We start from the raw sequence: 27,672 nt of genomic DNA, 5'->3' as shown, positions 1-27,672 counted from the left end.
TTCAATCTGTCCGTCTGTTTCTGTCTTTCTTTCTGTCTATTTACGTTTGTTTCTGTCTGTTTCTGCCTGTCTTTCTATCTGTCTGTCTCTGTCTCACCCGTAGTAAGTCTGTCTTGGAGCTGCCAGACACGTTGAGTAACCTTCATGGCGCCGGAAAATATAACAAATAGTGTATAAATAAAATAAAAAAATCTCCCGGAAACCCACACGAAAGATGAAACGAAGAGAAAAAGCGTAGAAATTGCCTGAACGAGTTTTTTGGGAAATGTTTCATATTGTTCTGGTTTTGAGGGTGTTAGATGGGGCTCTAATTTGGAAAATTAAGAAAAAATTATTATTCGGGTTATTGGATATAAATGATCCTAACACATATACCTTTCATAATATAAGTCCTCCGAGCATCAAACCATGCCCCTTTAAACAAGTTAAATGGACAGTTTGACAGGTTACTGCGCAAGGCTAAAGGGCTGGCCTTCAATCTGCTATTTTTCCTCTCTTTTCCATTTTTGAAGGCGTATTTCTTGGCATTGTGAAGTCTGCCATTCAAACCCGTTTTCTGCCTCACTAAATCTAGGGAGAACATGTAAACAAACCCGGCTTGATCTTGATCCTGATCTTGATGTCACAGGTGGCTCGGGATTTCTCCCCAGCCAGGCCTTTGTATCGGCAGCTCCTGTGAAAAGAAAACAAAACATGCGGAAAGTCTTGTTCTCGGGGCAGGATGTCGTTCCCTACATCTCGCACGCCACAAGCCCTCCAAGAACTCTTTCACTGCCTCAGTCACTCGTCCACTCGTCTCTCCACTGAGCCCCAGCAGCAGCACCGGCTCAGGCCCAAAGAAGAAGAAGAAGAGTAGATTCAACGGAGCTGCCTGCGTAGCGACATAAGCATCACTTTTTCTCGTGTTTACCTTCAAACTACAATGAAGAGAAGTTCCACAGCCTTTAAGAAGAAGGTGAAGGGCACATGGACGGCCAGGGAAAGTAAGAGAAGCCTTCACATGACGAAAGTGCCTCCACCACCGCTTCCACCACCACCACCACCACCAAGTCACCACACTAAGGTATCTTAGTACGATGTAATTTACTTACTGATGTGACGTGACATCTTCATTTCCTCCCTCGGTAAAGTTTCTGTCTCAGCACTAAATAACCAACTTTGGGGAAGCCAAAATCAACCAAAAAGTTCTGATGAAAATCCCTGTATGATGCACTGAAATTTTGTCTAATCATGAAAAGTCCCAACTGACCTGACTGACTTTGCCCCCTCGACTCTCCTAAACTGCTGTGCCCCCTGGACCCTCCTGCTTCCAAAATTTCCTAGAAAAATCACAAAAATAATGAAAATTCACTATATGGAGGTTCCAGGGGGTGCAGCCTGGTTAGGAGGTCGAGGGGCAGCCCTCGTTAGCAGGTCAAGTTTGCTGAGTTTAAATATGCTCCCCACCAAAAACACGATTTTCCGGCATCATACATGTGGGGTCCAGAGAGGCAGCCCCCTTGGTTAGCAGGGGGGGCAAGGGGGGCTGTTAGGTTAATAAGTTAGTACTTTCCTTACTTTCGAGACTAGGGAATTTTCCTTCATTTAGGGATTTTTCTAGGGAAATTTTGGAAGCCCATTTTTCAGTGATTTTGGCTCCCCCCCCAACCCCTGGTTCCCCACAGTTCCCCAGGCTTGTCTTGGGGGGTAGGGGGCTGGAGTGAAGGAGGCGGACTTTATAAAGTATTACCCGAAAAGGAATATGTTATTATTGAAAAAGATGTTCTAGATGGGTATGTTTGAAGTTAGTTTACTGGTAGGTTTTCAGGGTAGGCCTATGCATGGATAAGCCTTAACTGAGTATTAGAAACAAATAAGTAGACAAGTGGAGGGTGGGGAAGAGGCCCACCACTTGTTAAAAGCAGCTCCACATGTTGAAACTTATGTGCCGAGGACCCCCACTGTGTTAGGTAATTGCTACCGGCAAAGGCCTATAACAAATGTGTTTACAAAATTCTTTAATATTAAGCCAGAGTTACCATTTTTTTATTACAACGTGGCCTATAGGCATAATAGAAGTGACCAAAGTTTGATGCATGTAGGACTTATACTTCCCGAGTTATGAAAAATAGTTTTGTATTTCTTTGAACGGCAATTCCTGGAAAATTATATTTTTGAAGTATAAAAGGTAAAGATTCGTTTCAGTACCGTGCCAGTATCTCATTATCTACTTATGAAACATCACTATCTCCTCACATATCTTTTCTATAAACCTTCAACAGTCATGGAAACGCTTTGAAAAGCCAATTCAAGGACTTTTTTTTTTTTTACTCCTGTAAATAGTGGATAATGTTTACGAAAGCATGTTGCCTCCTCTGGCGGCGGCCGTGGCGACGCTGCAGCCGCCGCGGCCGTAAAATAGCTCGCAGAGAGTTTAGGGTCGGGGAGCATGCTTAAACTACTCCAACCGAACTTTACGACCTACTAACGGGGGTGGTGGAAACCTCCCTTGATTCCCCCCCCGGCATGTATATGTGACTTATTTCAGTGAGGAGGTATTTCTCGCAACACCAGCTGCACCGTTGCGGCGGCCGTTGCCAGAGGAGGCGACACGCCTTCGTAAACATTATCCACTATTTACAAGAGTAAAAAAAAAAGTCCTTGAATTGGATTTTCAAAGCGTTTCCAATACTGTTGAAGGTTTGTAGAAAAGATATTTGAAGAGCTACCGACGTTTCATAAGGTAGGTAATGAAATACTGGCACGGTACTAAAACGAATCTTAACTGTATAAAATCTCCCAGAATGCTTATTTATTAGGGAATTTGGAAATAAAAAAGTGGCTTGTTTTTCAACTCTCTCTCCAGATAGTAATTAAGCCAAAAATACTATAATTTAATTTGATGTATTTTTACAAATTTTCCCCAAAAATATAGGTATATATTTTTTTTATAAAAATCATAAAAAATATGAAAATGAAAAAATCTACTTCTCTTTTAATAGCTATTTTGAGGAAAGATGACATTTTCAAATCATATATAACCCATTCAGATTTATTAAAAAAATTATAAACTGACAGCTTATAAAGCACAAGTATAAAATCAGCTCATGGAACGCTTCCCTAATTAGCCTAATACACTTAAAATCAATGTCTTGCCTGAGACCCAAACCAACAAATAATTATGACAGGAAGTTTATATATATCTGTGTGTCTCATCTCTCTCTCTCTCTCTCTCTCTCTCTCTCTCTCTCTCTCTCTCTCTCTCTCTCTCTCTCTCTCTCTCTCTCTCTGTATGTATGTATGTATGTAGTGAGGTGGGGGGAGGGGATGTGTGTGTGTGTGTGTGTGTGTGTGCCTGATTACGAGTTGGACTTACAATCACTAGCCCGACAGGAGCAAACTCATTCTCATTATGATCGATCTCTGGGTTCTGCTGGGACCTCCCCCTTGCTCAAGGGGGTACAGAAACAACTCTTTGTCAGCGGAAAGATTTCGGCATGAGTGGGGCTCGAACCGCCGCTTGTCAAGCCGTGAAGCCTGGCAGAGCAGCGCTCCAACTGATTGTGCTACGGAGCGGTGTAGAGTAGGTGTGTCATTCACTTCTTGGTCTGCTGCGGGTCTCTCTCGAGACAGCCAGCCGTTCCCCTACGGAGGAACACAGAGCTCATAGTTCTGATCCTTGGGGAGGACTGAGACCATTCACACACAACACACCGCGACAACGAAGTCACAGCTCCTTGCCTGACGTCGCGTACCTACTCACTGCTGGGTGAACAGGGGCTACACGTGAAAGAAGGTAAACCAAACTTATCTTCACCCGGCCGGGGAGTCGAACCTCGGTCCTTCTGGTTGTGAGGCAGACGCTCTATCCACTGAGCTACTGGGCCGTGTGTATTTACCTAGTTGTATTTACCTAGTTATGACATACTGGAAAAGAGCTACACTGCGCTGTCCTGTCTCCATATCCTCTTAGCCAACTTTTCCTTAAAATCATGGACACGGGTGTGTGTGTGTGTGTGTGTGTGTGTGTGTGTGGGTTTGTGTTTGTGTGTGTGTGTCGTGAGAGAGTGTGTGTGTGTGTGTGTGTGTGTGTGTGTGTCCTACGAGTGTGTGTGTGTGTGTGTGTGTGTGTGTCTGTCCTACGAGTGTGTGTGTGTGTGTGTGTGTGTCCTATGAGTGTGTGTGTGTGTGTGTGTGTGTCCTATGAGTGTGTGTGTGTGTGTGTGTCCTACGAGTGTGTGTGTGTGTGTGTGTGTGTGTGTCCTATGAGTGTGTGTGTGTGTCCTATGAGTGTGTGTGTGTGTGACAGAGAGAGAGAGAGAGAGAGAGAGAGAGAGAGAGAGAGGAGGCGCCGCAAATAAATGCTGACCTATGATTATAACTCAGAGTGTTTGACAACTTCTTTACCTTGAACATGAAAATCCCCATGAAAACCCAGTTAATCTTCTCCGTGGCCTCAGGAAGTGGTGGCAGCGTCAGCCTGAGACGATTAGTACTGCAGCACGCGTACGTCCGGCTTCCCAAACCTCCGAGGGAGCTGCTCGTGCAACACACTGGTGAGCCAAGTTGGTCCCCAAGCCACACAACAGTTAATTGAGGCTTCTTAGTCCAGATTAGTTTTCCATTTTTCTTTCAGTTTTTTTACTTTTAGATTATTTTACATTATCAGTTTTCCATCAATTTAATACCTATATTTATATTTTTAGTAAATATATATCTTGTGTTTTATATGTATAGAGTATAGTAATTTTTAGGGAAATAAAATTATTCTGATTCTCTCTCTCTCTCTCTCTCTCTCTCTCTCTCTCTCTCTCTCTCTCTCTCTCTCTCTCTCTCTCTCTCTCTCTCTCCCCTGCCCCCCTTAGTGTATGGCTCTTCCCTGTAAGCTGTTGTCAAATCCCCTCAGCTGTGTCCTTTCTTTGTCACTGGTGGAGGGTTGAGACTGACTGGTGCTGAGTAAATGCTATTATATTCTATTTTCCTGTACAGTCCTGAGCAGCGCTGGGTGGGCTATTTTTGTTTCCTTTCTTTTTGCTCCTCAGCTGCCTCCTTTGATGTAAAGAAACAGGTCATCATTGTCATGGTTAAACCTGCTTCTCGATCAAGAGTCTTGCCCCATTCACCCGTCACGTGGTTCCACTGACTTGCATGTTTTGGTTCTAACTCCACATCCTCACCATCGTCACTGTTCTCCTGCTGCCCCGCTCCCTGTCACAGTCTCCTCTCAACTTGCATATATTGGTTTTCCTGAGGCCTCATCAGCATTATTGCCAAGCTTGGGCTCTTTTGTTCCTGTTTTACTCATGTTGTCAAAACACATCAGCTGTATATGTCATTTCAGAGGTAAAAAAGAAATTGAGTTCTTGGTATTAATTCGGCCTCATCAGCACCACAATCCCAGCTTGTGATCTCCTACTCATGTTTTTACTCCCATCTTCTGTTGCCAAGTCAGGTCGTCATATCCTTTCAAAGAAGAGGTATGGTGTTGGTTATATATCTGTGCCCCAGCATCACTGCCTGGGCTTGCATTCTTTGCTCATGTGTGTTGGACTCATCCTTGTCTTCTGCCAAATCACATCAGGCATATATATCCTTTCAGAGACTCGTCTGGAGCCCAGGAAGAAGCTTGGGTCTGAGAACGAGTCGCTGATGGAAGTGGCGGCGCTGTCAGCCAGTCCAGCTGGCCACCTCTCCGGGCCCATAGTCGTGGGGGGCATCTTGGCGGAAGGGACTGTAAGGGTTCATGGAGCTCCTGGCTCAAATTACAAGCAAAAGGTGTATCAATTACTGCCTCAAATTAGAGTATTAGGAAGATGAATTATGATGACTTACATGTCTCCAGTAAGTTTATGATTTCCTGCTGTATATAAATGCATCACAATATCTTCTGGTCTGGATTCAGTACTTGAAGGGCGGGAACTTGAGGCTGCTGAGTACCCCCTTGGCCGAGGGAGGGCACCAGGCCTTCCTCACACTTGGCTTTACTCAGGTGAGGTTGGTGGAGGCTGAGTTTAATGAGTCATTAGCTTGTCCTCACACTTCTTAAAGGTGCCTGTGGCATGTCTGTGGTGCTCATCTGCAAACCATTGGCCCTTTGAGCCTGTGTTGGGGAAGAAACACTCACACTGGGGCAGGCCAGGGGGAGTCCTGGGAATGCCACACTGTACCTTCCCCTGGTTTACTCAGCTGCTTGTTTATGGACCCCCCTCAAGGGGAGGATGAACAGCTGGGTGAGCTGCATGCCCTGCACAGGCTGGGATTCAAACCCCGGCCCGTGCAGTCATGGCCAGGCTTGGTGACCATTGCTCCACTTCTTTTACTGTCCCTCAAGTTATTTTTCCTGACTCTTAACTTTAGCCAGCAAGGTTGGTGGCTTGTGAGGTTTAGTTCATATGGCATTGTTGTTTTGTGACTTTACAGGAGATTGTCACAGACAGAACATAACTTTAAGTGTCTGCAAAAATATGATGACTTGTAAAAGGAAACAGAAGCCAGAATTGCAGTTTTAACGTTATGTTCCTCCTCTGTGTAGGTCAACCGCAAGAGTCTGGACTTCCAGATCAAGTCTGGGTCCAGCCTGCAGCACCTCCACGGGGTAGTGAGCCAGCTAAAGGCCCACCTGGAGCAGTCTGGCAGCCTCAGCGCCCTGCTGGCCCTCGTGGAGTGATTGTTTTGCTGTTTGGGTGACTTAGGAGGCTGGACAAGGAAAAGGGAAGGCATGGTTAGGGTAGTGATTGTCCTGCTGTTTGGGTGACTTAGGAGGCTGGACAAGGAAAAGGGAAGGCATGGTTAGGGTAGTGATTGTCCTGCTGTTTGGGTGACTTAGGAGGCTGGACAAGGAAAAGGGAAGGCATGGTTAGGGTAGTGATTGTCCTGCTGTTTGGGTGACTTAGGAGGCTGGACAAGGGAAAAGAATGCAATCAAATGGTCACAACTTTTTAACCCTTTAAATTGGGCACAGGCAGAGACTGACGCTGGATACATGGAGCTTGCTGGGTGTGTGAGTGCCTCCCAAAGAAGAGTTCCCAGCGCCACGGCTCCCAAGACCTCTGCCAAGCTGGGCAATGTCAGTCTGGTCATTGGACACAAGTCGCGGCAGGTGGCAAAAGTGGACGTGGCTGGTGAGTAGTGTGGACTTTGTAGTGATTCTTTTTATCCGTGTATTTATTTATGTTTGGAGCAGGTTTTATTATAATTCCTTCTTCTTTTCTCTTTTTCTCATTTTCTCCTGGTAATGGTTCCTCTCTGTTTTCCTTTTTTTCTGGACTAGGTTTTATTGTTGTAAGATTAGGTGTTGTTAGATATAGTATTGTTAGGTGTTAATAGGTTTAGATCAGAGTATTAGTCTTTTCCTTTCTCTATCTTTTTCTCCCTCCTCCTCCTCCTGGTAGTAGTGATTCTTTTTCTTTTCTTTCTCCTTTTCTTTCTCTTTTTCTTTTTTTTCTGTTTCCTCCTCCTTCCGCTTCTCTTTGTTCTTCCTCCATTCCTCTTCCTGTATATACAGTGATGCATGCTTTCTTTTTCTGTGTGTCTCTAAACATGTCCACTGTTCATCTCAGTAAACAAGTCTGTCTTTAACGCAGGGACTACTTGTGTATATGTACAGTACACTTCATGCATGGTGTCTTTGTGTTCATAAACAAGTCTTGCTTTTGTGAGCTGAAGGAGGACTGTTTATCATAGTATACAAGCCTGCTTCAACTTATGCTTATGCACTCAACCTGACATGCACTCATCCCCTAGACTATTGTTGCCACAAAACCTTTCCTCTCTGGGGGTTCTGGTAAACCTGCCTCTTACAACAATGGGTAATCTGTGGTTATTAGTTCTAAATTTACAAAGACTTATTCTGTACAAATTTGGTAACCTTATTAAGTAACTTTGAAAAGAGAAACTGTCCTTATAAGTCACATAAGTACTGCATGATGATTTACTGTTGAATGCCACTCCGATTTCCACTGATCATTGACATTCCTCTCGAAAGCAAGTTTCAACCATAGTGGGTTTTGAACCTCTTGTTCCAGCCAAATCCCCGATATACCTGAGTTGTTCAACAACGATTTTATATATTTCATCCATGGTGATTTGTAACTATTTTCATTATACATTTTAAAAAGACATTGATACATTACATAACAGAGTTTCTCTTGATTACCGGTAATTACCCTTGAGTCAACCAAAGCCTTGTCAAGCTATCACTTTGCTCTTAAAACTGCCCATGGTAATACTACTAACACAACGTCTACCAAAGCCTTGTCAAACTATCACTTTGCTCTTAAAACTGCCCATGGAAATACTACTAACACAACGTCTACCAAAGCCTTGTCAAGCTATCACTTTGCTCTTAAAACTGCCCATGGAAATACTACTAACACAACGTCTACCAAAGCCTTGTCAAGCTATCACTTTGCTCTTAAAACTGCCCATGGAAATACTACTAACACAACGTCTACCAAAGCCTTGTCAAACTATCACTTTGCTCTTAAAACTGCCCATGGAAATACTACTAACACAACATCTACCAAAGCCTTGTCAAACTATCACTTTGCTCTTAAAACTGTCCATGGAAATACTACTAACACAACGTCTACCAAAGCCTTGTCAAGCTATCGCTTGGCTCATAAAACTGCCCATGGAAATATTACTACTAACACAACCTCTACCAAAGCTCTGTCAAATTATAACTAGCCTCGTAACTCTACCCATAGATGTACCCAGAGGGTCTTATCCATTGTTGGCGTGTGAGGCCTGAACTCTCTGAGGATGCTGACCCAGGCCTTGAGATCAGTCCCAGCAATGTCAGTCAGCCAGGCACTGTTCCCTACACGCTTCCCATGAACCTCTGCTGTGGGTCAGTGGCCACACCCAACACACTCATTGTCCCTGTCAGTAATAGCAAACAGACCCCAAAAAGTGATGGAAATGTACTCTGTGGAATGTAAGTGAGGCAGAAAACAGTGTAAAAGCTGCCATTGTTTTTTAAGCTGGTAATAGTTGGCATTTCTTCATGAGGGAGAGCTGGCAATACTGTTTTTCATGCCCAAGGCAAGGCTTAGGTAGTCTTACGCTTGACAAATTAAACGGATCAATGAACACTTTCAAAATAATAGGAATGTTAATAATATGACACACACACACACACACACACACATACACACACACACACACACAATAACATCCTTAGCACACACAGTAGCTAAAATAACAGTAGTAGCCTAGCACACTGACCCTCCATGACCTGACCTGACCTCTGCTGTGTGCATAACTAAACTCAATCCTCCCTGTCATCCCTGCCCTGTTGTGCCGTGTCCTCTGCCGCCCCGTGCTGCCCCGCGTTGCCCCGCCAGTGCCCCATCAGGACGTCATTGTCTCCAGTCATGCGGTCCAGCGAGTCACCGCTCTACCGCACGGCACTGACCCCAAGGACGTCCCGGTGAGTCAGTCCGTCTGTCAGTGAGGGACATAACCCCTGCCTGAGCTAACCCATCGCTGAGTCAGGCATTCATTATTTGTGTTATTTCAAGCCATAAGAGTAGCCTAGCCTATGAGGAGGAGGAGGAGGCATCCATCAGATTACTCAAGCATTATCTCAAGAGCATAATGTAACATAGATAATAAGGAGTCTGCAAGAGGCTGATAGGCCAATACAAGGCAGCTCCTCACTATCCATGAACTCATCTAACCTCTTCTGCCCGGCCCTCACACCACCAAAGCCCTATTAACACCCCTTACTAATTAAAGCCCTTCATACATTTGTAAACCTCCATCAAGTCTCCTCACACCCTTCGCTTTTCTAGAGAATGCAGGTTTAAATGTTTGGGTCTGTCCTCGTATGACAAGTTTCTCACCCCTAAGAGATTGTAACCCTTTTCCATATACAAACACAGGTAAACACACACACATTGACCCTTCCTGACCTGTTGTAAACCTCCACAGATCCACAGCAGGGACGTGGCCACCCCTGCCAAGTCCCTGGACACAGCCCCAAGTGTTCCCTGGTGGGCCATACTCGCTGGGCTCCTCCTCCTCCTCCTCTTCCTCCTCACCCTGCTGCTGTGGAAGGTGAGGGAGAGAGAGGACTTTGATCACTGTCCCAGGCATGGCCAGAGGAATGTTGATGATGAGGTTACCGTAGTATCTTTTTTTTCTTTCCTACTAATTCCTCCACCTCGGAAAAACTGAGCTTGTCGTCCGTGACCACACCAGTGTTACCTTAGGCTGGGATTAAGTTCATGAAAGTGTTATTCTCTCTCTCTCTCTCTCTCTCTCTCTCTCTCACACACACACACACACACACACACACACACACACACACACTTCTGGTCTGGGTCATCACTGTATCTATTCTTTCCAGTTTGTCTGAGGTACAAGTTGTTTCTGGCTGCCACAATGTCTTGGGGCTCCAGTAATATTTGTCTTCCATTCCAACACTTCTTAAATCTAAACCCAAGTTCTCTTATAACTTTCCATAAAGCTGTTCTGCCACCTTGAAAGTTTATTGGGGTTTCCTTGGCTTTCTGTAGCACAGTATTCATCATCATCATTTCCAGGGGATGGCCATGGCAGAAGAGCTTCCATCTTCCTCTATCCAGACACTCCCTCCTTGCCTGCTCAAAGTTTCTCAAAGATCTTTCCCCCCTCTCCCTAACATACTCTTGCACCCTATCCCTCCATTTCACTGGAGGTCGTCCTCTAGTATTCCCTCCCTCTCTCTCACTCACATACACCCTTCTGGTCATCTTACTCTCCTCCATTCGCTCCATGTGGCCAAACCACTTTAAAGTCTGTCGCTTCCCTTCTTCCACCACTCCACACTTCTTCCCTTCACCCCGTGACACATTCCAAAATGCTCGTACACACTTTCATTACTCATTCCATCCATTCTACTCACACCACAAGCACTCCTCAAATAACTCATTTCCACTGTCTGCACTCTAGACCTCTGACTTTCATTCCAGGCCCACGTTTCACTTGCATATGTGAGGGTTGGTACTATTATTGCATTTCTCAAATCCCTCTTTACCTCCATGCTCACACTTCTGCCATTCATGATTCGTCCCAAAGACCCTACCACCCTTCTTCCTTGCAATGCCCTTTCTCTTGTCTCTCCCTCCATACCACCATGCTTACACATAACTGATCCAAGGTACTTAAACTCATTGACCTCCTCCATTTCCTCACCATTCAAAATTATTTTGCATTCTTTTTCACATTCAATTCCCACTCTATATGGGCATACAAAATCTACAACCTCACTTCTACTTCGCTCACAAACCATCACTTTACTTTTGTTGACATTTACTTTCAGCTTTCTCCTTTTACAGACACTATCAAAAACACTGACCAAATTTTGTAGGTCACTTTCATTTTCTGCAATGAGCAAAACAGTATTGAACTCAGTACCCACTTCCTTCCCTCATCGAACAGTCTTACTCCAACTTCTCCAACTTTGCCCTTCATTTCTCTAATAACACCATCCATATAAATATTGAATAACCATGGTGACATGACGCACCCTTGTCTTAAGCCCACTTTTATCTCAAAATGTTCACTTGTTTCTCCAGTAATTTTGACACATGCAGATGCATCCTCATAGAAAGACTTTATTGCACTAAGCAGTTTTCCTCCTGCACCATAAATCTTTAAAACATCCCACTTTGCAATGCAATCCACTCTGTCATAAGCTTTTTCCAAATCCATGAAGGCAGCGTATAGTTTCTTTCCTTTTGCTAATATTTTTTCTAGTACCATCCTGAAGGCAAATATCTGATCCACACATCCCCTTCCCTTCCTGAAGCCTCCTTGCTCTTCACTGATTTTCTCTTCTGTAAGTCTTTGCACCCTCTCTATTATGACTTTTCCATATACCTTTCCGTGTATACTCAGGAGGCTTATACCTCTATAGCTCCCACATTCCCCTCTCCTGCCCTTCCCCTTGTAAACTGGGACAATGATGGCTTTCGTCCAGTCTGCTGGCACCCCCCCTCCCCCTCCCATGCTACTGCACATATCTTGACCATCCATTTCACGACTTCATCTCCTCCACACTTCAACATTTCTGCTGTGATTCCATCAATTCCTGCTGCCTTTCCATTTTTTAATCTTTTTATTGCCTGATTTACTTGTTCATATGTTATAGTTCTTTCTTTATATACTCCTCCTCTACCTCTACTCAAAACTGCTGCTGTTACAGCTGCTGGACGTCCATCCTCAAAATTCATTAAGTTTTTGAAATATTCTCTCCATCTCTCTTTCACAGCTTCCCCGTCTTTCAACATCTTTCCATTCTCATCCATAACTTCATTTATTTTACTTGAGGAGATATTTTCTGCATTTCTTTTGTTTTTTCCTGTCTCCATATCTGTATTTATCCAGCTTTTCCTTAAAGTTATGCACACTCTTTGCCAATACTACATCCTCATTTAGTCTGTTCCAAACCTCCAGGTTTCTTTGCGGGAAGCTATATTTCTTTGTCTCTCAAGCATCTTCCCTTTCTCAATTGTGTTGCTGGTGTTTCTTCCTTCTCTTAGTAGTAACTAAGCTAACTAAGCTTGTTTTCGTGCTGTCAGAGATAGAGAGGCAGCTCACAAAAGGTACCAGAGCCTTTGCACTCCTGCTAACCATGATCTTTACATTTTCGCCCAAAATCGTTCAAAATCTATTCTTCAACTTACCAAAACCACTTTCATCCATGGCAAATGTCAAAACCTTGCTTTTTCTAATTCTTCCCGTGACTTCTGGCACCTAGCCAAAAATATCTCCTCCAACTTCACTTCTTCATCATTCCCTCCACTCCTTGACCCTGACGGCAGCACTGCCGTCTCATCGTCTCATCAGCTCTCCTCCTCATACTGATAGTCTTCTACCTCTCAAATTCTGCCGCCATGTTGCGTCTCTTTCTATCTTCTATCGATATTTTCATGCTGACTGCTCTTCTGAACTTGCTAACTGCATGCCTCCCCCCCTCCCGCGGCCTCACTGTACACGACTTTCTACTCATGCTCATCCCTATACTGTCCAAACCCCTTATGCAAGAGTCACCCAGCATCTTCACTCTTTCATCCCTCACGCTGGTAAACTCTGGAACAATCTTCCTTCATCTGTATTTCCTCCTGCCTATGACTTGAACTCTTTCAAGAGGAGGGTATCAGGACACCTCTCCTCCCGAAATTGACCTCTCTTTTGGCCACCTCTTTTGATTCTTTTTGTGGGAGCAGCGAGTAGCGTTTTTTTTATTGTTGTTTCCTTATCCTTATCCTTATCATATCCTTATCCTTGTAGTGGAATGCTAATCCTATATTTCTTACCATTCTATTCAAATCTCTGAATATCCTATTAACATGACTCTCAGGCTGTTGATTATCTTGTATTGTCACTCCCAGATCTCTCTCTTCTTGAACTTTTTTTTAATATTTCTCCATCTCCCATTCTATATGTTCATTTTGGTCTCCCTTCACTCTTTTCCCATTTTCATTACATGACATTTATTCACATTGAATTCCATCTGCCATTTCATACTCCAGTCCCAGATCTTATTCAGGTCCTCTTGCAAAATTTCAGTCTTTACTGTTTCTTATATGTCTCAGCAATTTCCCATTGTCTGCAGACAGGCTCATGTAACTGCTTACTTTCTCCGGCATAACATTTATATATACCAGGAAAAGTATTGCTGCCAATACTGATCCTTGAGGCACTCCACTCTCTACAATGATCCTTTCATATTTCATGTCCTTTACCACTGTGTGTATTTAAGAAATTGGATAGCCTTACTATTTCTTGTGGTAGATTCTGGTGTTTATTTAAGAAATTGGGTAGCCAAACTATTTTTTGTGGTAGATTCTGGTGTTTATTTAAGAAATTGGGTAGCCAAACTATTTTTTGTGGTAGATTCTGGTGTTTATTTAAGAAATTGGGTAGCCAAACTATTTTTTGTGGTAGATTCTGGTGTTTATTTAAGAAATTGGGCAGCCAAACTATTTTTTGTGGTAGATTCTGGTGTGTATTTAAGTAATTGGGTAGCCAAACTATTTTTTATGGTAGATTTTGGTGTGTATTTAAGTAATCGGGTAGCCAAACTATTTTTTATGGTAGATTTTGGTGTGTATTTAAGTAATCAGGTAGCCAAACTATTTTTTGTGGTAGATTTTGGTGTGTAATTAAGTAATCAGGTAGCCAAACTATTTTTTGTGGTAGATTTTGGTGTGTATTTAAGTAATCAGGTAGCCAAACTATTTTTTGTGGTAGATTTTGGTGTGTATTTAAGTAATCAGGTAGCCAAACTATTTTTTGTGGTAGATTTTGGTGTTTATTTAAGTACTCGGGTAGCCGAACTATTTTTTGTGGTAGATTTTGGTGTTTATTTAAGTACTCGGGTAGCCAAACTATTTTTTGTGGTAGATTTTGGTGTGTATTTAAGTACTCGGGTAGCCAAACTATTTTTTGTGGTAGATTCTGGTGTGTATTTAAGTAATCGGGTAGCCAAACTATTTTTTTGTGGTAGATTCTGGTGTGTATTTAAGTAGCCGAACTCAGGCAGCTGTTTCTGGCGCCAAACACCAGCTTATTTCAACATCCTCCCCACTATCCTAAACCTCTGTCTGAATACACTGCAGCCCAAAAAATCTAACCTAACTCACCCTGGCATGAATAACCTAACAGGGGGCCTTGTCACCCCCATCTTCACATATCATCTGAGAAAGGGGAATAAATTTAAGCTAATGTAGCCCCAGACATTTAAGACTATGGGCCGCTTCACAGTCACTTTGTTTGTTTTGACCGTTACCAATGGCCGCTATGGTACTTCCGTGTCAAACTGGCCGATGGGGTGGTAGTGGCTGCTGCGGGGTTAGCCTGGCCCAGCACCTTGGCACACACTCTCAACACCTCTCGCTTCCCCTGCTGCCGCCACTCCCCTATAGGACAGTTTCACGTGGAACACTGTAGCGTTGATCGCCGCCATTGGCAGCGATCAAAACAAACAAAGTGACTGAAAGCGGCCCTATGGACACAACTCTTCTTCTTCTTCCACAGGTGTCGGGTTCCTGCACAGGTGAACCAAGATGGAGTCATGGCTTTGGGGCGGCTTGCTAAACAGGTGCGTGTGTGTGTGTGTGTGTGTGTGTGTGTGTGTGTGTGTGTGTGTGTGTGTGTGTGTGTGTGTTTACCTGTTGTGTAAGGAAGTGGAGGCTTTCAGGTTTATTTTACCCACACACACACACACACAAAAAAAATGGACATATAAAATGGGAGATGGTGAAATATTAAAGAAAGTACATGAAGAGAAAGATCTGGGATTAATAATGCAAGATAACAAACAGCCTGAGTCTGAGAGTCATGGTAATCTGATATTCGGTGATATGTATAACATAGTGAGAAATATAGGAATAGCATTCCACTACATGGATATGATGAAAAAATTCATTACCACTGTGATCAGACCAAAATCGGAATATGCGGAGGCAGTGTGGTCTCTCCATAAGAAGAAACACATAAAGAAACTAGAAAGAACACAAAGGATGGCAACAAAAATGGTTCCAGAGCTGGAGGGATTGACATATGAGGAAAGACTTGCCAACACTAGAACAAAGAAGAGAAAGGGGAGACCTAATACAAATCTATAGATTGTTGAGCAAAATGGAAGAAGTAGATAACGGTGAGTTACTACTGAGGGAAGGAAGTACAACCAGGAACACAAGAGGACACTGTAGAAAATTGAGGAAGGGAAGATGCTTGAGAGACAAAGAAATATAGCTTCCCGCAAGGAAATAAAGAGGTTTGGAACAGACTAAGTGAGGATGTAGTATCGGCGAGGAGTGTGCAAAGCTTTAAGGAAAAGTTGGACAAATATAGATACGGAGACGGGACCACACAAGCGTAAAGCCCAGGCCCTGTAAAACTACAAATAGGTAAATACAACTAGGTAAATACATACACTTAACTTCCGCTGACCCACACTGCAAGCTGAAAACATCTAAACTAACCCGAACATGAACATAATTTACCTAATACTCTTTATTTATTTATTTATTTATTATTATTTTTTTTTCTTTCCCTAACACTTAACCTCTTGACTGTGGATTTCCTACAGTCCGACCTCACCAAGCTACAGGAATGGAACAAAAAGTGTCTACGGCTACAAATCAGTCAAGAAAAATGTCAGGTCCTGCACCTTGGGAGGGGATATCCAGCACACCAATACCACATGGGAAACACTCTACTATCCACCACAGAGGCAGAGTAAGACCTGGGAGTGTATGTTACCAGGCTACCAGTGAAGGGATATCCAGCACACCAATACCACATGGGAAACACTCTACTATCCACCACAGAGGCAGAGTAAAACCTGGGAGTGTATGTTACCAGGCTACCAGTGAAGGGATATCCAGCACACCAATACCACATGGGAAACACTCCACTATCCACCACAGAGACAGACCTGGGACTATTATGTTACCAGGCTACCAGTGAAGGCAAAGTCCCTGACAATCGCAGCGGATGGGTTAACTTTGGTTGGCTACACCGCAAGCCAAAAACTTTTAAACTAACTTAACGTAACCTATCGAACAGACTTCCTTGACTCCCCCATCGTTTTCGCATTTATTATTTTTTTTTATTTGTTATTTGTACGCCCGAGCCCACAGTGCTGTTAGGCTTTCTTTTTTATGGGCCTGGTGGTCGGTTCAAGCTCATCATGACACAGGCAAGTGTTTATAGTGGCGCCATCTATTCTCAGTTAAAATCTATTCTCGATCCCCCTTGTTTTCGAATTTAATCTGAGCATTCTGAATTAACCCGTCCACTGTGGTTGGCAAGGATTTTGCCCTCACTGGTAGCCTGGTCATATACAGTCCCAAGTCTTTCTTTGGCTCTGTGGTGGATAGTGGAGTGTTTCCCAAGTGGTATTTGTGTGCTGGATATCCCTTCACTGGTAGCCTGGTAACATATAGTCCCATGTCTTTCTCTGTGGTGGATAGTGGAGTTTCCCATGTGGTATTGGTGTGCTGGATATCCCTTCACTGGTAGCCTGGTAACATATTAAGGTCCCAGGTCTTTCCCTGGCTCTGTGGTGGATAGTGGAGTGTTTCCCATGTGGTATTGGTGTGCTGGATATCCCTTCACTGGTAGCCTGGTAACATATGGTCCCAGGTCTTACTATGGCTCTGTGGTGGATAGTTGAGTGTTTCCCATGTGGTATTGGTGTGCTGGATATCCCTTCACTGGTAGCCTGGTAACATATGGTCCCAGGTCTTACTATGGCTCTGTGGTGGATAGTTGAGTGTTTCCCATGTGGTATTGGTGTGCTGGATATCCCCTCCCAAGGTGCAGGACTTTACATTTTTCTTCATTGAATTGTAGCAGACAGTTTTGGTCCATTCCTGCAGCTTGGTGAGGTATTCTGGTAGGAAATCCCCAGTCAAGGGGTCACACTGCCCTAACCTAACGTAACCTCCTTAATGGGAAACTTTGAACCCCGCGACCCCTCGTTTCCACACTTAATCTGAGCATGCCAAATTAAATCAAACTAACTTAACCTAACGTAACCTCCTTAATGGGAGACTTTGAACCCCGCGACCCCTCGTTTCCACACTTAATCTGAGCATGCCAAATTAAATCAAACTAACTTAACCTAACGTAACCTCCTTAATGGGAGACTTTGAACCCCACGACCCCTCGTTTCCACACTTAATCTGAGCATGCCAAATTAAATCAAACTAACTTAACCTAATGTAACCTAATGTAACCTGACTAATGTCTTTTTTTTTTTCTTTTTTTTTTTTCCCTTCAACTCGCCCTTTTTCACATTTCATCTCAGGCCTGTACTTTTGGCAGCTTTTGGGGGCTAGAGGGCATCATACGCATCTCTCTCTCTCTCTCTCTCTCTCTCTCTCTCTCTCTCTCTCTCTCTCTCTCTCTCTCTCTCTCTCTCTCTCCAAAAAAAAATAAAGTCCCCACATCCACAGGTCAGATGAGCCACAACGTGCGCAGGTCACAACAGGTCACCACATGCAGGTCGGAGGTCACACAGCCACCGTCCACAACCTGACCCCTAAGAGTGGATACCAGCTGTCTGGAGTGGACACAGAAGTGGATTCCTTACAGCATCGGGACTCCCGTAAGAGGAGACGTAGGAAGCACAGCTGTGGAGGAGGAGGAGGAGGAGGAGGAGAAGGAAGGGTTAGAAGAGGCATAGAAGAAAAGAAAGACAATATAAGAAAATGAGAGCGAGAGAGAGAGAGAGATACACTCACACACTATATATATATATATATATATATATATATATATATATATATATATATATATATATATATATATATATATATATATATATGTCTATATATATATTATTTATTATATTTTAGTTATTATTTACTATTTTTAACTATTTCATATTTATAATTATATCCTTCTTCCCTCCCCTTCCTCCCTTTCCTCCTCCTCATCTTCTTCTTTATTTTTTTTTCTTTCTTTATAATATAAATTTTCTTTTCATATATTTTCTTTTTCTTATTTGTTTTCTTCTTCAACCTCCCCCTTCCCTTCCCTTCCTTCCTTCTCCTCCCCTCCTTTCACCCAACCCCCCTCCTAACCCCTCCCTTACCCCATAGGTCAAGATCTCGGTCACCCTCGGAGTCTCGTCACTGGCAACTTCCCGAGGAGCTGCGTCGGCGCGTCACACTCCACCTCCAAGCTAACCCAGGACTGTCCCAGGCTGAGCTGCATGACATAACCTATACTAAGATCGAACCCGCCTGCAACCTCAAGATCAAGTACGGGTCACCCTAGCCTAGGAGACAGAGTAGCCCTCGCCGATCTAAGAGGTGGGTGATTGCGGCTGATTGGGGTCTGAAGAGGCTGTTTTTAGGGGCGAGAGGGCAGGGATAAGACTGTAAGGTTACTATCAGTGCTGAGAGACAAAAAATGTGAAGGGTAATTTTTGGGGCTGATTTCGGTGCCTGAGGGGGCTGAAAGGAGTAGAGGGGAAGGAAAGGGGCTGAGAAGGAGTCGTCAGGTCGCTATGGGCTTAAGAACGGGCTGGTTTGGGGCTTTTTAGGGGGCTGATTTCGGGCTGCGAGTGTAAGGCCGCGGGCACACAGAAAGTGAGAAAGCTACCGAGAGCTGCAAGGCGAGTTTCTGTGGCCATACTCACTCTGGAATAGCTTAAGTTAGGTTAGCATTTTTTTTTTTAATTATTATTTTGGTGTAATGTCTCTCATGCATCTTCCTTTTCTCTCTCTCTCTCTCTCTCTCTCTCTCTCTCTCTCTCTCTCTCTCTCTCTCTCTCTCTCTCTCTCTCTCTCTCTCTCTCTCTCTCTCTCTCTCTCTCTCTCTCTCTCTCTCTCTCTCTCTCTCTCTCTCTCTCTCTCTCTTTTTTTACATCTAAGGATGCGGCTCAAGGGCAACAAAAAGAATGGAAAAAAAAAGCCCGCTACTCGCCGCTTCCACAAAAGTAGAAAGTACAGAGTAGCCAAAAGAGAGGTCAATGTCGGGTGGAGAGGCATCTTGATACACTTCTTGAAAGAGGTCAAGTCCAAGGCAGGAGGAAATACAGAAGAAGGAAGGCTGTTCCAGAGTTTACCAGTGAAGGGGGATGAAAGAATGGAGATGCTGGTTAACTCTTGCATAAGGGGACTTGTTATCTACTTCTTCCATTTTATTTCACAATTCGTACATTAGTATTACTATTAGGTATTTACCTAGCTTACCTAGTTGTGAAATACAGGAAAAGAGCAGTATTAGGCTCGTGCTGTCCCGTCTCTATAACGCTTAATTTTCCAGTTTGGCTTTAAATTCATGAATCGTTTTTGCACACACAGTCTCCTCGTCAAGTCCGTTCCATGTTGTTGTGCTTCTGTATGGAAAACTGTACTTATTGACGTCTCTCCTACAGTTGCTCTTCTTCAATTTCTTACCATCCCCTCTTGTCACACTTCTGTCACATACCACTAAATCTTCCGTCCAATTTCTCCAATCCCTCTTGTATCCTGTATTAGTTCCCCTCTCTCCTTCTCTCCAGTGTTGTAAGTCCCAATTTCTCCAGTCTTTCTTCATAACCCCCCGGTCCCACAGAGCCCGAATCGGTCCCGAATTTGAAAATTTCAAATTCGGGTTGAATTCGGCTAGCTTCGGGAGCTTCGTAGTACTTCGTGAATCAAATCGGCATCAATTCGGGTTCAAAAACACTTCGGGAGAAAAATTTCAACTTGCGCCAAAAAAATTTTTCCCCCCAAATTCAGAAGCCGTCCCGAATTGATAAGAAATCAGCGTGTTTTGGTGTACTTCATAGTACTTCATAGTGTTTTGGTGTACTTCATAGTACTTCGTAGTGTTTTGGTGTACTTCATAGTACTTCATAGTGTTTTGGTGTACTTCATAGTACTTCATAGTGTTTATGTGTGCTTCATAGTACTTCGTAGTGTTTTGGTGTACTTCATAGTACTTCATAGTGTTTTGGTGTACTTCATAGTACTTCATAGTGTTTTGGTGTACTTCATAGTACTTCATAGTGTTTTGGTGTACTTCATAGTACTTCGTAGTGTTTTGGTGTACTTCATAGTACTTCGTAGTGTTTCGGTGTACTTCATAGTACTTCATAGTGTTTTGGTGTACTTCATAGTACTTCATAGTGTTTTGGTGTACTTCATAGTACTTCATAGTGTTTTGGTGTACTTCATAGTACTTCGTAGTGTTTTGGTGTACTTCATAGTACTTCATAGTGTTTTGGTGTACTTCATAGTACTTCATAGTGTTTTGGTGTACTTCATAGTACTTCATAGTGTTTTGGTGTACTTCATAGTGCTTCAGAGTGTTTGGTGTACTTCATAGTACTTCATAGTGTTTTGGTGTACTTCATAGTACTTCATAGTGTTTTGGTGTACTTAGTACTTCATAGCGTTTTGGTGTACTTCATAGTACTTCATAGTGTTTTGGTGTACTTCATAGTACTTCATAGTGTTTTGGTGTACTTCATAGTACTTCATAGTGTTTTGGTGTACTTCATAGTACTTCATAGTGTTTTGGTGTACTTCATAGTACTTCATAGTGTTTAGGTGTACTTCATAGTGTTTTGGTGTAATTCATAGTACTTCATAGTGTTTTGGTGTAATTCATAGTACTTCATAGTGTTTTGGTGTACTTCATAGTACTTCATAGTGTTTTGGTGTACTTCATAGTGTTTTGGTGTACTTCATAGTACTTCATAGTGTTTTGGTGTACTTCATAGTACTTCATAGTGTTTTGGTGTACTTCATAGTACTTCGTAGTGTTTTGGTGTACTTCATAGTACTTCATAGTGTTTCGGTGTACTTCATAGTACTTCATAGTGTTTTGGTGTACTTCATAGTACTTCGTAGTGTTTTGGTGTACTTCATAGTACTTCATAGTGTTTTGGTGTACTTCATAGTACTTCGTAGTGTTTTGGTGTACTTCATAGTACTTCATAGTGTTTTGGTGTACTTCATAGTACTTCGTAGTGTTTTGGTGTACTTCATAGTACTTCGTAGTGTTTTGGTGTACTTCATAGTACTTCGTAGTGTTTTGGTGTACTTCATAGTACTTCGTAGTACTTCGTGTACTTCGTAGTAGTCTCCTCTTTCTCTTCTTCTCTCCAGGGTTGTGAGCCCCATGCTATTGAGTCTCTCCTCGTAAGTCCGATCCCTAAGTTCCGGCACTATCTCTGATCTCCGTCCAAGGGCACAATGCATTCAAGCTAGAAATCGAGCAAATAGGGTGCTGGGATTAATTTCAAGGAGCGTAAGCAACAGAAGCGCCGAAGTCTTCCTCAAACTATATTTAGCATTAGTTAGATCTCATCTTGACTATGCAGTTCAGTTCTGGTCACCTTACTATAGAATGGATATCAGAATGTTAGAATCGGTGCAGAGGAGGATGACTAAGATGATTCAGGGGTTGAGAAACTTGCCATACGAGGAAAGACTCAAACAGTTAAACTTGCATTCTCTAGAAAGGCGAAGGGTGCGTGGAGACATGATAGAGGTTTATAAATGGATGAAGGGCTTTAATAAGGGAGACATTCATAAGGTTTTGTTGGTAAGAGAACCAGGTAGGACACAAAGTAATGGGTTTAAACTGGATAAATTCATATTCAACAGGGACATAGGCAAAAATTGGTTTACAAACAGGGTGGTGGATGAGTGGAATAGGCTTAGCAGTCATGTGGTGAGTGCCAATACAATTGTCACATTCAAAAATAGATTGGATAAATTCATGGACAGCGATTATTAGGTGGGGTTAGATACACGGGAGCTTAGGTTCAGAGGAGCTGCCTCGTACAGGCCTACCGGCCTCTTGCAGACTCCTATGTTCTTATGTTGTTATGTTATCTTAGTTGCCATTCTCTGTGCTCTTTCCAGCTTTCTTATATTCTTCTTTTCATGAGGAGACCAGACCACTGCTGCATACTCCAACCTTGGCCTTATCATTGTAACTATTATTTTCTTCATCATCTCTTCGTCCAAATACACAAATGCCGTCCTTATGTTCTTCAGCAAATTCATAGTTTGTCCCGTTATCCTGTTGATGTGTTTGTCCGGTGACATGTTCTCTGAGATAGTCACTCCCAAATCTTTTTCTTCCATCTTGACCCACTCTCCCTTCGCTGAAATCTCCATTCTAGGAGATTTCAATGTTCACCACCAGCTTTGGCTTTCATCCTCTTTCACTGACCATCCTGGTGAACAAGCCTACAACTTTGCTATCCTCAACGACCTAGAGCAGTTGGTCCAGCACCCTACACGTATTCCTGACCGTCTTGGAGATCGGCCCAACATTCTAGACCTCTTCCTTACCTCAAACCCTTCTGCTTATTCTGTCAAACTGTTCTCTCCGTTGGGCTCCTCCGATCACAATCTTATTTCTGCATCCTGTCCTATCGCTCCTGTACATCCTCTGGACCCACCGAAGAGGCGATGCTTCTGGCATTTTGCTTCAGCTCGGTGGGACGACCTGAGGATGTACTTTTCCGATTTCCCGTGGAATGATGATTGCTTCCAGGATAGAGACCCCTCTGTGTGTGCTCAGCGCATCACAGAGGTGATTGTCTCTGGAATGGAGGCATACATTCCTCGTTCTTTCTCTACTCCTCACGCTAAAAGCCTTGGTTTAATCACGCTTGTTCTCGTGCTGTCAATGATAGAGGTAGCTCACAAAAGATACCAGAGCCTTCAAACTAATGCTAATTATGAACTTTACATTTCTGCGAAATCGTGCCAAATCTATTCTACGACTAACCAAAATTCTTTCATTAATAGAAAATGTCAAAACCTTGCTTTCTCTAACTCTTCCCGTGACTTCTGGCATCTAGCCAAAAACATCTCCTCCAACTTCACTTCTTCATCTTTTCCTCCACTCCTCAGTCCTGACGGCAACACTGCCGTCTCATCTATCTCTAAGGCTGAACTCTTCTCTCAAACTTTTTCTAAAAACTCCACTCTGGACGATTCTGGGCATATTCCTCCTACTCATCCCCCCTCTGACTCCTTTATGCCTGTTATAAAGATTCTTCAAAATGATGTTTTCTATGTGTGGCCTCAATCCTCAGAAGGCTTATGGACCTGATGGAGTGCCTCCTATTGTCCTTAAAAACTGTGCCTCCGTGCTGTCACCCTGCCTGGTCAAACTCTTTCGCCTCTGCCTGTCAACATCTACCTTTCCTTCTTGCTGGAAGTATGCCTTCACACAGCCTGTACCTAAGAAGGGTGACCGCTCCAATCCCTCAAACTACCGTCCTATTGCTTTACTTTCTTGTCTATCTAAAGCTTTTGAATCAATCCTTAACCGTAAGATTCAAAAGCACCTTTCCACTTCTGACCTTCTATCTGATCGCCAGTATGGGTTCCGCAAGGGGCGTTCCACTGGTGATCTAGCCTTCTTAACTGACTCTTGGTCATCCTCTCTTAGCCGTTTCGGTGAGACCTTTGCTATTGCACTGGACATATCAAAAGCTTTTGATAGGGTCTGGCCCAAATCTTTGCTTTCCAAACCACCCTCCTACGGTTTCTATCCTTCTCTACCTTTATCTCCAGTTTCCTTTCTGACCGTTCTATTTCTGCCGTGGTAGACGGTCACTGTTCTTCCCCTAAATCTATTAACAGTGGTGTCCCACAGGGTTTTATCCTATCTCCCACTCTTTTTCTGTTGTTCATTGATGATCTTCTTTCCAAAACGAACTGTCCTATCCATTCCTACGCCGATGATTCCACTCTGCATTATTCAACTTCTTTTAATAGAAGACCCACCCTTCAGGAACTTAACGACTCAAGGCTGGAGGCTGCAGAACGCTTAGCCTTAGACCTTACTATTATTTCCGATTGGGGCAAGAAGAACCTGGTGTCCTTCAACGCCTCAAAAACACAGTTTCTCCACCTATCCACTCGACACAATCTTCCAAACAACTATCCCCTATTCTTTGACAACACCCAGCTATCACCTTCCTCAACACTAAACATCCTCGGTCTATCCTTAACTCAAAATCTCAACTGGAAACTTCATATCTCATCTCTTACTAAATCAGCTTCCTCGAGGCTGGGCGTTTTACCGTCTCCGCCAGTTCTTCTCCCTGCACAGTTGCTGTCCATATACAGGGCCTTGTCCGCCCTCGTATGGAGTATGCATCTCATGTGGGGGCTCCACTCACACAGCTCTTCTGGACAGAGTGGAGGCAAAGGCTCTTCGTCTCATCAGCTCTCCTCCTCATACTGATAGTCTTCTACCTCTTAAATTCCGCCGCAATGTTGCCTCTTCTTCTATCTTCTATCGATATTTCCACGCTGACTGCTCTTCTGAACTTGCTAACTGCATGCCTCCCCCCCTCCCGCGGCCCCGCTGCACTCGACTTTCTACTCATGCTCATCCCTATACTGTCCAAACCCCTTATGCAAGAGTTAACCAGCATCTTCACTCTTTCATCCCTCACGCTGGTAAACTCTGGAACAATCTTCCTTCATCTGTATTTCCTCCTGCCTACGACTTGAACTCTTTCAAGAGGAGGGTATCAGGACACCTCTCCTCCCGAAACTGACTTATCTTTCGGCCACCTCTTTGGATTCTTTTAGGAGCAGCGAGTAGCGGGCTTTTTTTTATTTATGTTTACTTTTTTGTGCCCTTGAGCTGTCTCCTTTGCTGTAAAAAAAAAAAAAAAAAAAAAATTCCTCTGCATATTATCTCACTTCCCATCTTATAATCATATTCACATCTTCTACCACTCCTACCAAACTCTTTTACATTTCCCAAGGTTGAATTACATCTGCCATGTACCACTCCACTCCCATATTTTGTCCAGGTCCCTCTGCAATGCCTCACAGTCTTTCACATCATTGACTCGTCTCAATAGCTTTGCATAATCTGCAAACACTCACATAGCTGGTCACTCCTTCCACCATATCATTTATATAAACAGCAAACATTATTGGCGCCAGCACCGAACCTTGTGGGACCCCACTCCTCACTGGGCACCAGTTGGAAGCCTTGTCCTTGATTATTGTCCTCATTTCCCTGTTAGTTAGGAAGTCCTCCAGCCACTTAATCAGTCCATTACCCACTCCACCCCTATTTTTAATTTTCCAAATTAGTCTTCTGTGTGGTACTTTGTCGAATACCTTTTCAAATCCAGGTACACTCCATCCCCCAGCCATCTCTCTCTTGTATTAAATATGTCACCCTTGAGTAGTAACATAACAAGTTGGTGACACACGATCTCCTCTCCTGAATCAAACTGGCAATCGAGATAATTCTCTCACCAAAAATCCGACCACCTGTTTTTAACTAGCCTCTCACATATCTTCGCAACCACACTAGTGAGTGATATCGGTCTGTAATTTAATGGGTCCTCACTCTCTCCTCCTTTATAAATTGGTACTATGTTTGCTCTCCTCCAATCTTGTGGTACCCTTCCTTCACTCAGGGAGTTGCTCACTACATTCTTTCAGGATCCACCCTGATACTTCATCCGGCCCTGTCGCCTTTCTTACATCCAGCTTGCTCAAGCTTTCCTTGACCTCCTGCACCGTTAACTGTATCTCCTGCATAACCCTTCCTCTTTCCTGGCCCGGTGGTTGTACGAATTCGTCTTCCTTTGTGAAAACTCTATGAAAGCTGTTGTTCATCACTTCTGCCATCTCTGCTGGGTCTTCATATGTAGTTCCATCCATTTTCAGTTTATCGATTGTTTCTCAATTCTTTAATTTGCCGTTCACATGTCTATAAAATAATTTAGGTTGGTCTTTGCATTTGTCGATTATATCTTTTTCATATTTCCGTTTTTCTTCTCTTCTAATCTTTGTATATTCATTCCTTGCTTGTTTGAAATTGTTCCATGCGTTGATTCTTCCTCGTCTCCTCCATCCCTTCCAGGCTTCCTCCTTTCTTTTTCTAGCTGCCTTGCATCTTTTGTTAAACCACTCCTTTTTACCAACATCCTTTTTGGTTACCTCAGGGACATATCTATTCTCGGCTTCTTTGTACAGCTTTAAAAACTCCTCCCACTTGTCTTGGGTACTTTTGGCTTTGTACAGCCCACTCCAATTTGCATTTTAAAAAAAGATGTGTGTGTGTATTTACCTAGTTGTATTTACCTAGTTGTAATTTTACAGGGCCTGGGCTTACGCTCGTGTGATCCCGTCTCCGTCTTTGTGTGTGTGTGTGTGTGTGTGTGTGTGTGTGTGTGTGTGTGTGTGTGTGTGTGTGTGTGTGTGTTAAACCCTTCAAACTATAGCCTTTCATCTCTATAATAATATTTATCTATGTTTATATTTATATATATATATATATATATATATATATATATATATATATATATATATATATATATATATATATATATATATATATATATATATATATATATATATATGAAAAATCAGGTAGGAAAAGATCACGATTTCCTTTCTAATGATAATCTTTCTTATGCTTTTTATTTGTCCTGTAATAGATTAAATCACATAATTTAAATCAAAGCAACTCTGATATATGTCTGTCTGTTTATGTGTTTACAAATTCCATCATTTAGTTATTATTTACTTGCATTTCTTGGCTTTTGGAAATGTATCATCACTTTGCTTATATCCAGCCATCCATCTTGTTTCTTTCATAACTTACCAAGTCCTTCCTCGCTCTCCAGGCCTCAGCATCACCAGACCTTGGGAGCAGCAGCAGCCCAGTGCCAACACCAGGCCACAAGACCCCAGGCTGCCCAGCCCACCGCCAGTGCCGGGGATCTTCAGACCCGTCTCCAGCCTTAGGGAATGGAGGCGGAGGCTGCAGTGGCAGTGGCAGCTATAGTAATGTGTCAGCAGTATTTTTCTGCCTCTTGGTGTGGTAGTCTTTTTTGGTGGTGAGTCCCATCAGCCAGCGTCAGCCCTCTATAGTGCAGGGAAATGTTTATAGTGGCGCCACCTTGCCTGGCTCACCTCTGATCCCCTCTTTTAGAGAGAGAATCTAGAGTCTGGGTTGACAGGCGTGCACCAGGACAGCATGTGGGTAGTGTTGGGCCACTCAGCGGTGACTGAAAAAGACTGTCTGTTGTGGTGGGCGGGACCCAAACCCCCATCTTGCACTGGTGGTCACTTTTTGTGTCAATTATTTATTATTATTATTACTATTATTATTATTATTATCTTTTTTATGTCCTAGCCTATAGCAGCAGCAGGCTTTGGTCAGTGGCCTGGTGGTGGGCCC

General features: G+C 43.2%; 2 protein-coding genes and 1 long non-coding RNA gene across 5 annotated transcripts; all 3 read left to right on the top strand.

Annotated features, from left to right (window-relative positions):
• The first annotated feature begins 645 nt into the window (after positions 1 to 645).
• Positions 646 to 6,941, top strand: LOC126993517 (uncharacterized). Of its 2 annotated transcripts, none has more exons than XR_007747865.1 (5): positions 646 to 1,063; positions 4,440 to 4,535; positions 5,579 to 5,754; positions 5,882 to 5,968; positions 6,512 to 6,941. XR_007747865.1 is itself a non-coding variant. In XM_050852658.1 (5 exons), exons 1-5 carry the CDS (start codon positions 923 to 925, stop codon positions 6,644 to 6,646), a joined length of 657 nt encoding a protein of 218 aa, XP_050708615.1. In that variant the 5' UTR covers positions 646 to 922; the 3' UTR covers positions 6,647 to 6,941. The 2 variants fall into 2 exon arrangements, 1 of the variants encoding a protein (XP_050708615.1); XM_050852658.1 differs by having other exon boundaries at positions 4,418 to 4,535.
• On the top strand, positions 6,942 to 10,388 carry LOC126993513 (uncharacterized). The gene is made up of 4 exons (XM_050852653.1): positions 6,942 to 7,100; positions 9,327 to 9,412; positions 9,916 to 10,028; positions 10,334 to 10,388. Exons 1-4 carry the CDS (start codon positions 6,962 to 6,964, stop codon positions 10,386 to 10,388), a joined length of 393 nt encoding a protein of 130 aa, XP_050708610.1. The 5' UTR covers positions 6,942 to 6,961.
• A 4,601-nt stretch (positions 10,389 to 14,989) lies between these two features.
• On the top strand, positions 14,990 to 27,246 carry LOC126993518 (uncharacterized). Of its 2 annotated transcripts, none has more exons than XR_007747867.1 (4): positions 14,990 to 15,073; positions 17,940 to 18,091; positions 18,588 to 18,800; positions 27,116 to 27,246. It is a non-coding gene; the product is annotated as an uncharacterized LOC126993518 (long non-coding RNA). The 2 variants fall into 2 exon arrangements; XR_007747868.1 differs by lacking the exon at positions 14,990 to 15,073 and adding an exon at positions 15,655 to 15,884.
• Positions 27,247 to 27,672: the final 426 nt, after the last annotated feature.

This window comes from Eriocheir sinensis, unplaced genomic scaffold, assembly GCF_024679095.1.
Source record: "Eriocheir sinensis breed Jianghai 21 unplaced genomic scaffold, ASM2467909v1 Scaffold626, whole genome shotgun sequence".
Classification (NCBI taxonomy): domain Eukaryota; kingdom Metazoa; phylum Arthropoda; class Malacostraca; order Decapoda; family Varunidae; genus Eriocheir; species Eriocheir sinensis.
This window is presented reverse-complemented; position numbering and strand designations above follow the sequence as displayed.